This window comes from Quercus lobata, chromosome 4 (genome assembly GCF_001633185.2).
Source record: "Quercus lobata isolate SW786 chromosome 4, ValleyOak3.0 Primary Assembly, whole genome shotgun sequence".
Classification (NCBI taxonomy): domain Eukaryota; kingdom Viridiplantae; phylum Streptophyta; class Magnoliopsida; order Fagales; family Fagaceae; genus Quercus; species Quercus lobata.
Window position 1 is genome coordinate 19,716,436 of NC_044907.1, and position 10,528 is coordinate 19,726,963.

The 10,528-nt window shown below is 43.5% G+C and overlaps 1 protein-coding gene across 1 annotated transcript; it reads left to right on the forward strand.

Moving 5' to 3' along the window:
- Nucleotides 1–3,762: 3,762 nt before the first annotated feature.
- LOC115984764 lies at nucleotides 3,763–5,151 on the forward strand. The gene is made up of 2 exons (XM_031107775.1): nucleotides 3,763–3,951; nucleotides 4,006–5,151. The coding sequence occupies exons 1-2, from the start codon at nucleotides 3,763–3,765 to the stop codon at nucleotides 5,149–5,151; spliced, it is 1,335 nt and encodes a 444-aa protein (XP_030963635.1).
- Nucleotides 5,152–10,528: the final 5,377 nt, after the last annotated feature.

Genomic DNA, 10,528 nt, shown 5'->3' on the forward strand with positions numbered 1-10,528 from the left:
TATTTAATGTGAGATTTCACTCACACATCTATACATAATAATAATGCCATTTAAGACAATATTAGAGCAGTGCTAACCAGCCCCAAAGATGGTTCTTAGGCATAAAATTAAGAAGCATTGTCATGTTTGAATTCAATTGGCAACCCCTAACTTGGTTCCCTGTGGGTCATTTACTCAAAAACGTTATTCCATAATAAGAGAAGATTAGAAATTCTAAACCCTCTTGACCCTTAATGGCTTAATTATGTAGTTTGCATGAACCAACCTTACGATGATGGGAGAGTACAGGATTGGTTGACTTGAACCAGTAAGTTGTAATCGTGCAATTTGGGCATGGGAAACATAGTACCATTCATGAATGACGGATCATAAGTAGGACTTTCATTGATTTAAACCGAGGTTCGTTATACTTAAAGAAAAAAAAAAAAGTTGATGATTGGTGCATGAAACTCAGCCTCCAGGAATTAAATGAGTAATTTTGAGTTTTACCTTAAAGTTCAACATGTTCATTACTAGTTGTTATTTATTACTTGTTTTACAGAATTAAGCTAAGAATGATATTAAACAGGGATAGAACCAGGATTTGAGCTTAAGGGGCCAAAGTATAAACAAATTTTTTTTTTTTTTTTGAGGACTCTTTAAATTTTATCATCTTAATACATTACAATCCAATATTTGTAGATGCAACTAGAGATCATGTTGCAATAAACTAATACTAATTTCATTGGTGGTAATTGTTTTGAAATTTTGTTTGAGGATTTTAAAATTTTAGGACATCAACACTAGAGAGATTAGCAAGTCTACATCATCAATATTGGCTTTTGAATTATTATTATTATTTTTTTGTTGAAAAAATCAAAAGAAAATATTTTAGTTTCTTGTTATTCTTGGGCTATGGGTTTGTTTAGACTGGATTTATGTTCTATTTTGTTTCTAACTTTGGTTTATCTAGACGTTATTCTTATTACTCTTGGGACAATCGGGTTTGTTTTGACTAGAGAATTTTTTTGTTATTCATGGGGCAATTAGACAAGGGATGAACCGGCAGAAAATTTTTATTTTTGGGTCTAATGGGTCAATTTTTAAATATTTTTGAAGGAGGGGGGTCAAAGATATAAATTTTGGGGTACATTTTTAATTTTTTGGGTATACATATATACTAAACATAATTTTTGAAAAATCTGGGGTACGTTGGGGATGTAAAGTTCTGTGGCTTCTTCCTCTTGGTCTGATCACCATCACACGCTTAGCATTAGAGATGTTTCCATGGAAAATCTTAACCATTCCAAACATCAAGAAACCACATTTTTTTTTTTAATGAAAATTCCACAATTATTTTCCGTTTCTCATACAGCAAATGTAATTAATGTCCCATAATTTTTTTTTGTTATTGATTATTACTATGTTTAGTACTAATATTGTTGTTCAAGATGGAACCAACTCGGCCAAACATAATAGCGAAGACGTAAAAGGTTTCTGCATGCAACAAACGTTTCCAGCATCCCAACTCCCAAGTTTGGTATATCTAGCTTTTTTGTTTTTTGAGAAACAAGTTTGGTATATCTAGCTATTTATTCTCCTCGGTTTAAAGATCCTTGATTTGGAAGAGTAATAAAAAAACTGTTAAAGAAATATTAATACTTAAATGAAATGTAGCGTAAAATAAATAATTTAATGAGATTTTTTTTTTAAATAAAAAAAAGTGGTTATGTAAAATAGAGAAAGTAGATTTTCAAAAGGATGACAATTTTCAAAACCTGCCCTTAAGCAAAGGACGTGTTAGTTTACAACATTTTTAACATCAATTTAATAGAGTTTGATTAGATACATGTGAAGGGAGAATTTTTTTTATATATTTTTTTTCAAAATCTTAAGGGAGGGGAATGCATATATTACGTCAACTTTGAACAAACTATTTTACTCATTACTCATGAAATATCATGAAAATCCCATAATCTCATAAAATGGTGGATTGAATGTGATAGCACTGGGTATACATCAACTTATGACTTATGCGGCAACGTCAATTGCTAATGCAAGTAATTTTTTTTATTTATGAGAAGAGCTAATGCAGTAATTTGAAAGTAGTGCTGAAGTGTGTCAACTTTCAACGTTAGAATAATTGAAGCCTGGGCTCAGATGGGGGAATCTAGTAGTGGAGGTTTTGGAAAATTGGTAAATATTAGTATTATTATGGAGCACTAACTTTGGTAAAAGTCCATTATAGTTATTGAGTTGAGTAAATACTTTTTTGGGCAACAATTTTAAGTCAAGACTGATTATCAAAAAAATCAACTTTAAATAATTGAAGCCTGGGCTCAGATGGGAAATCTAGTGGTGGAGGTTTTGAAAATTTGGTAAATATTAGTTGTATGGAGTGATGGGAGTGACGAGGTTACATCCCATAGACGAAACTAACGCTCATGACGAAGATAACACTCATGACGAAGTCATCCTGATTGACCAAGAAACCAGTCATCCCTGACGAAGGTAAGGGAGTCATTCAATGTAGTCGATCAATGACCTGGGCAGTTACAAAATCATCCAGGCAGACCATTGGGAATCTATTAAAAGCCTCATTATTGGGCAAGAGGCGTTACTAGAAAGGGCATTAACCACCACAACGGCTAGCACCCAAAGCCAAATATATAAAGCCTTCACATTGTCAACAGAAGGTACATACACATTCACACTTTGAGAGAGCACTCTGATTTTTATCTTGTTATTCCATTTTCATTTCATAAGGTGCTTTTCTATTCTAACTTTGGCATCGGAGATGTTGTGGCAGGCACCACACCAGTGACCCTTATAGAGGATACATTCGCGCCGACGAGGAGTTCCATCTGCCCACTTTGATTGACGAATTCACACTTCATCAGTTTGGCGCCGTTTGTGGGGACGACATTTTCAAATTCATATTTGAAAACATAGTTTCCATCAACCCATTACATTCAGATGGAACCCAATCTAGATTCAGCAACCTTGGCCCAGCAAGTTCAAGCCCTTGCAGCCACCATTGAAGAACTCACCAAGCAAAATTAGGAAATGAAGCTACGACTCCAGCAGGTCCAACAGGCTTAACAGGAAGAGAACCGGTCTAAGGGTAACTTGGAAGGAAAAGGAGAAGGGGATAGCCACGGGAGGGGTACCCCTCAGAGGCCAACTTCCCCGGACGAGCAGAATTCAGATCTCCTTCGAGAAATGAGGAAGGAGATGGACGAACTGAGGAGCGCCATTAAGGAGAAGACGGACCGGAGCGTAGACAGAATGGTAAGGGCTACGGATTCACCTTTCACCACGGCGGTACTTGAATGCTCTGTACCGTCAAAGTTTCACTTACCTCAACTTGAGCCGTTCGACGGACTTAGAGACCCTCAGGATCATCTTAATACCTTCAAGACGACTCTAGGTCTTCAACAACCACCTGACGAGATACTGTGTCGCTCCTTTCCCACCACTCTCAAAGGTGCTGCAAGAGAATGGTTCACGAAGTTGCCGACCTCGTCTGTAGACAACTTCGAGCAATTGAATAATGCCTTCTTGCACCATTTCATAAGGGGGTAACGTCCAAAGAGGCCGACAGACTACTTACTCACCATTAGACAGGGAGAAAAGGAAACTCTGAGGTCGTATGTCAAACGCTTCACCCGGGAGACTCTGGAGGTGGACGAAGCCGATGACAAGGTGTAACTGACGACCTTCAAAGCGAGACTGAGGTCCAAAGATCTCGTGGCCTCCCTCGCAAAAAATCCACCAAAGACGATGGCGGAAATGCTCTTGAAAGCACAGAAGTATATGAATGCTGAAGATGGGTTAGCGGCCATAAAGGATGCAGAGAAGCCAGGAGACACGGCAACAAATGAAGACGACCGTAGGGGGCAAAAGAGAGAGCGATCGGACCGTTGGAATAATGACGGGAATAGGAGGAAAGATGATAAAAGTCCTCGGACGGTAAGATTTACTCCTTTGGTTATGCCTGTTAATAAAATTTTCACGCAGATCAAGGACGAGCATTATCTCAAATGGCCTAGACCATTGCACTCATCTCCCAATGTCCGTGACAAGAACAAGTACTGTCGTTTCCACAAAGATCACGGCCACAACACGGAAGATTGCAAAGACCTAAAGGAGCAGATAGAGGAGTTGATACGGAAAGGGAAATTACAAAAATATGTGAAGAAGGGAGAATATAGTAAATTCAGGAACGATAATAAAAGCCAACATGAGTCCTTTTCCCGGGATGACAACCGTCCGTCCCAACCTCCGCACAAGGTGATCGGGGAGATAAAGACGATTACAGGAGGGCCATTTTCAGGAGGATCCTTTAAATCACTCAAGAAGGCATACCAGAGGCAGGTAAATAGTGTCCACACCATATCTCCGTCTAAGCACCGACGAACATACCAGGAAATGTCCTTCAATGAAGGAGAGGCCATGGGAGTGAAGCAGCCCCACAACGATCCCTTGGTCATAATGCTGAATATAGAAGGATTCAATACCAAGAGGATCCTTGTCAACAATGGCAGCTCCGCAGACTTCATCTACCTTCCAGCCTTCCAGCAACTGAGACTAGATCCAAAAAGACTGCGCCCTTTTGACTCTCCACTCGTCAGCTTCAGCGGAGACCGGGTATACCCCAAGGGCATAGTGACATTGACAGTGACGGTGGGGGCCTACCCGGTGCAGTTGACTCGCCAGATAGACTTCTTGGTGGTGGACTGCCCCTCATCCTACAATGTCATCATCGGGAGGCCCACACTCAACAAGTGGAAAGCGGCGACGTCCACCTACTGTTTGAAGGTAAAATTCCCAACAGATAATGGCATTGGTGAAGTGAAAGGAGATCAAGTCCTGACAAGAGAATGCTATCAAGCCGTCCTGGCTGCGAAGGAGAACCACACGTGGATGATTGAAGAAAAGGAAGAAGACAGAATGGAGGCCCTGGAAACAGTGGAATTGGTAGAAGGAGAAGCGAACATGACGACAAAGATAGGAACGACGTTAAGCCCCGAGATGAGAGCAAGACTCATAAGGTTCCTTAAAGAAAATCTAGATGTCTTTGCATGGAGCCACGAGGACATGCCGGGCATAGCTCCAGAAGTCATCCAGCATAAGTTGAGTGTGAACCCGAAATGGAAGCCCGTCCAGTAAAGATGAAGAACCTTCGCCCCAGAACGAGATCAAACAGTTGCAGAGGAAGTTACCAAACTCTTGACGGTAGGGTTCATCTGGGAAGTGTACTATCCTGAATGGCTCGTGAACGTCATCTTAGTAAAGAAAGCAAATGGAAAATGGAGGATGTGTGTAGACTTCACCGACCTGAACAAGGCGTGCCCGAAGGATAGCTTCCCTCTACCGAGAATAGACCAACTCGTGGACTCTACAGCCGGGCACAAGTTACTGACGTTTATGGACGCCTTCTTGGGATAACCAGATAAGGATGGCTGAGGAAGACCAGGAGAAGACTGCTTTCATCACGAGTCAAGGACTCTACTGTTACAAGGTAATGCCTTTTGGATTGAAGAATGCTGAAGCTACGTATCAGAGGTTGGTGAACAAAATGTTCAGTCAACAGATTGGCAGGAACATGGAAGTGTACGTGGACGTTATGCTCGTCAAGAGTAAGGAAGAGCTCACACATCTAGACGACCTGAAAGAAACATTTGCAACCCTCAAAAAACACCAGATGAGGTTGAATCCAAGTAAATGTGTTTTTGGGGTAGTTTCGGGAAAGTTCCTGGGATTCATGGTGTCCCAAAGAGGAATAGAAGCAAACCCAGAGAAAGTGCGAGCCATCATCGACATGGCATCACCCAGGACTGTCAAGGATGTTCAAAAACTCATTGGAAGGATAGCAGCTTTAAACAGGTTCATCTCCAGAGCTACAAACAAATGCCTGCCCTTTTTCAAGACCTTGAAGCAGGCTTTTGCCTGGACCGACGAATGCGAAGCAGCATTCCAGGAACTAAAGCGTTACCTGAGCAGTCCACCACTCTTAAGCCCGTCCAAAGAAGGGGAAGATCTATACTTATACTTGGCAGTGTCAACCTCGGCAGTAAGTGCAGCCCTGATCAGAGAAGAGGGCGCGAAGCAGCTCCCAGTTTACTACGTCAACCAAGCCTTCCAAGGGGCTGAGTCCAGGCAAACCCCATCCTGGTAATGACGGACCAACCGATCAAGAAATCGATGAACAAACCTGAGGCAGCCAGAAGAATGGTCCAATGGGCGATTTAACTTAGTCAATTTGACATCGAATACAACCCCAGAACGGCGATCAAGGCGCAAGCTCTGGCGGAATTCATTGCAGAGTTCACCCTTCCGGACGAAGACAGCCTTACCGACGGAGTTGATAGATGGACGATCCAAACTGATGGTTCGTCAACCCAGAGGAAGGGGGGAGTAGGGGTTGTCATAACCACCCCCGACGGAGAAGTGCTAAAATATGGGGTCCAACTAAAATTTCCGGCCACCAACAACGAAGCTGAATACGAGGGGATACTGACGGGACTGAGGCTTGGAAAGGCACTTAGTGCTAAGAACCTGTTGATCCAAAATGATTCAAAGTTAGTGATCAAGCAGATTAGGGGGGAGTATGAAGCGAAGGAAGGAAGGATGTAGAAATACCTCAGGCTGACGAAACTTCTAACTCGGGAGTTCGATACAGTGGAGTTCGTGCAGATCCCAAGAAGTCAGAATATGGGGTCAGACGAAGTCTCGAAGCTAGCGTCATCAGAAAAAGGGAAGATTAGCATGGATTTGGCGATGGAGGTCCAGAAACACCCCAACATTGAAGAGATCACAGCATTCACCATCCAAAGCGCAAACAGCTGGATGACGCCCATAATATCCTTCCTCCGGGACGGGCACCTCCCTCAGAACACAGAAGAAGCTAAAAAGGTCAAGAAGAGGGCGGCCAGGTTCACGATCCTTAATAACGCCTTATACAAGAGAGGCTTCTCTATGCCTTACTTGAAGTGTGTCAACGAAGAAGAAGCTAGATACATACTGGAAGAAATCCATGGAGGAATTTGCGACGACCACGCTGGCCCCAGATCCCTGGTGAGCAAGGTAGTACGAACAGGATATTTTTGGCCAACTATGCAGGTAGACGCTGTTGAGATCGTCAAGAGGTGCGACAAGTGCCAGCGATACGAGAATGTACAACGGCTTCTAACAGAGAGACTGACGACTATAGCCTCCCCGTGGCCATTTGCACAATGGGGAATCGACATCGTCGGCCCACTACCCCAAGGTAAAGGTCAGGTAAAGTTCCTGCTTATTGCTATTGATTACTTCACAAAGTAGGTTGAGGCAGAGGCTCTAGCAACGATCACTGAGGCTCGAATTCGGAGTTTTGTGTGGAAAAATATAATCTGCAGGTTCAAAATTCCCTTGACGATCATATCAGATAATGGGAGGCAGTTCGACAGCCAAGACTTCAGAGATTTTTGTTCAAACCTTGGGATCAAGAATCAGTTCTCGTCTCCAGGGCATCCCCAAGCAAACGGGCAGACGGAAGTGAGAAATCGAACGCTGCTCAAGATTATCAAAACCAAGCTGGATGACGCGAAGGGTGCCTGGCCAAAAGAATTACCTAATGTCCTGTGGGCTTACAGAACCACAGCAAGAACCCCGACAAGAGAAACCCCCTTCAGGCTTACCTATGGCACAGAAGCAGTAATCCCAGTCGAAGTGGGGGTAACGAGCGTCAGACGAGGAACGTTCAACGAAGGGTGCAATGACGATGAACTGCGACTCAACTTAGACTGTCTGGACGATGTAAGAGACAACGCATCCAGCAAGGTGATGAAGTACCAGAAGAAGATGGTCGAGTACTACAATAAGAGGGTTAAACTCAGGCGACTGGACATAGGAGACCTCGTCTTGTGCAAGACCACCACAGCAACTAAAGACCCTACCCAAGGAAAGCTGGGTCCCACATGGGAAGGACTTTACCGAGTCATTCACTACTCAAGACAAGGCAGTTACCACTTGGAAACCATGGACGGACAAAGACTCCCTCGACCATGGAACATTGAGCATTTAAAAAAGTACCACCAGTAAATGTAATAGATGAATACGTTCATTCTTGAAGTTAATAAAAGAATTATTCTTCTGATGTCTTTGTGTAAGCAGGTCTAGTCAATTATAAGGCATACAAAAACTAAGTAACAAGATTCCGCTTTGACGGATGTAAGTTACTGACGATCCCTCCAACGGGTGTACAAAAACTAAGTAACAAGATTCCGCCTTGATGGATGTAAGTTACTGACGATAACTCCAACGGGTATAAGACATAAAAACTAAAGTAACAAGATTCCGCCTTGACGGATATAAGTTACTGACGAACCCTCCAACGGGTACAAGGCTATAAAAGCTAAGTGATAAAATTCCGCTAAGACGGATGTAAATCACTGACATAGCCTGAGTAACAAGATTCCTTAAATGGATGTAGGTCACCAAAAAATGGCTAAGGGATAAGATTCCGCTTTGACGGATGTAAGTCACCAACGAAGCCATAAACGCAACAAATGTCCCTTGAATGGGTATAAGTCAAACGGGAAGGCCACGCCTCGACGGGAACAAGTCACTGACGGGAACAAGCCACTGCAGGCACAACCCTTCAGCAGGTGCAAGTGACAAGATCTCACTTGACGGATTCAGGCTACTAACGAATCCACAAAAAAGGAAAGGAGAAAAAGAAAAGGGACAAGAACCTTGCAACAAATCAAAACAACACTCAGGCTGTATCCAAGCTCATCTAAATGATTGTGAGTAAGTAACAGATCATTGACAAATAGAGAGATCGCAGCTAAAAGTCCATGTTTAAGTGCAAAATATGGACAAATGTAAAATGGCCAAAACACCTGACAAACAACGGCATCTTCACCGGCCGGTGCGTCAATAGCAGTCTCGGGGGCATCACCTTCTGGGGTGGAGGATTGAGCAGCTTCGTCCATCGCCATCTCCTTATCAACCTCCTTCAGGTCTAGACTTTCCATGTCGACCCCAGCAAGATGCTTGACCAGATACCTCCTAAGAAGCTCGAAGCCTTTGAAGTACCTACTGAAAAGTACTGTGTTGTACTCGTCAGTGGTCTGGAAGGCCTCAACTGATCTGGCAGCAATGGTTTTAAGTTTCTCCTTGGCGGAAAGAAGCTGCTCATCCTTCTCCTGAGTCAATTTGGGCTCGACCCTGAGGTCGTCATCCAGTGTCTTCACCTTTGCCTTCAAAGAAGTTGTCTCGTCCATAGAAACGATCAAATTCTTCTTCAGCTTAGAATTCTCCTTCTCCAAAGCCTCCATCCAAGAAGTTAGGGATGCCACCTTGGCCTCTTGAGTGAAGTATTCAGAGGTGATATGAAGGCTCTCCCCCAACACCTGGAAAGAAATTATCAAGTCGTCAGTAAAAAAAAAAAAAAAAAAGGGGTAGGAAAGGAAAACACCGTACCTGGACGAGCTTGTGGACATGACGAGACGCGACCTCGTTCAGTGACATGTCAGAAAGGGCCCTCAAATCTGCTGGAGTAACAACCTCGTGAGCCTTATCCACAGCCAGCCTCTCGTCATCCCATATTGTGGACGATTGGGAATCAACCTTCTCCTTTTCCTTATCAGTCATGCGTGGCCTTTTGGAGCCTGGAGTAGGGATCTCCTCTATCGACAAGGTCGGAGAGACCGTCCTCGTCATCTCAGTAGCAGAAACCATGGGAGTGACGGAGCCGAGGGGATTGACGGCAGGGCCCTTCTCGGTTATGCGCACGGCTTTCTTCCCTAAGTTGGACAGCGGTTCGTCCTTTTTGGACCTCATCTTTGCATACATGTCCTTGTTAAACTTGGTCGTCATCTCTGCAAGAGGAAAACACTTAGCAGAAAACCCAAAGTGTACATAAGAAGAATTAACACTAACGATGACAATACTTACTTTTTTTCCCTTCAATACCAAGGTTACTAAGAACGTAAGGAGACGGGTCAGGTCCAAGGTTGTAGAAGGCAAGGGTCCGGGGATCAACCAGATCGTCCCAGCTCTCAATCGTCTCTGCATACCCGATTGCAGTGTCGATGCGCTCCTTGTGCCTGCTCTTAAGCTTAGGCCGTCTCTTAACTGTGCCAAATAGAAGATAAAGGATTTAGTGATATTGAAGCATCAAGAGTGGCAAAACTGAAACGACGGGGAGAAATACTGACGCACCTAAGGTCGGGGTTCCCCACCGACGAAGCAACCTCGGGATATCGCCCCAATCACTGTTGGATTGAGTCTCGAAATCATCCCCGGACACAAAGAAAAAGCGCGACTTCCAATATCTAAAGGACGAAGGTAAACCCTTGACAATCCTTGTTCTTCTCTCCCAAGGAACTAACTCATAATACCCACACTCCTTTGACTCTTTCAAACGGTAAAGATAGGTGAGTTCACCTACCCTGATCATATCTCCATTGGAGGCCAACCATATTTGCATACAGTTGATCACAATCCTCCACGAGTTGGGTATGAGCTGCCCCGGAGCAATACCAAAATGGGCTAAGAG

Bases quoted from the DNA above. Each gene is read 5' to 3' on its own strand.
- LOC115984764 (XM_031107775.1), top strand. From the start codon at position 3,763: ATGGCGGAAATGCTCTTGAAAGCACAGAAGTATATGAATGCTGAAGAT. The intron at 3,952-4,005 runs GTAAGATTTACT...ACGCAGATCAAG, and splicing joins ATGATAAAAGTCCTCGGACG to GACGAGCATTATCTCAAATG.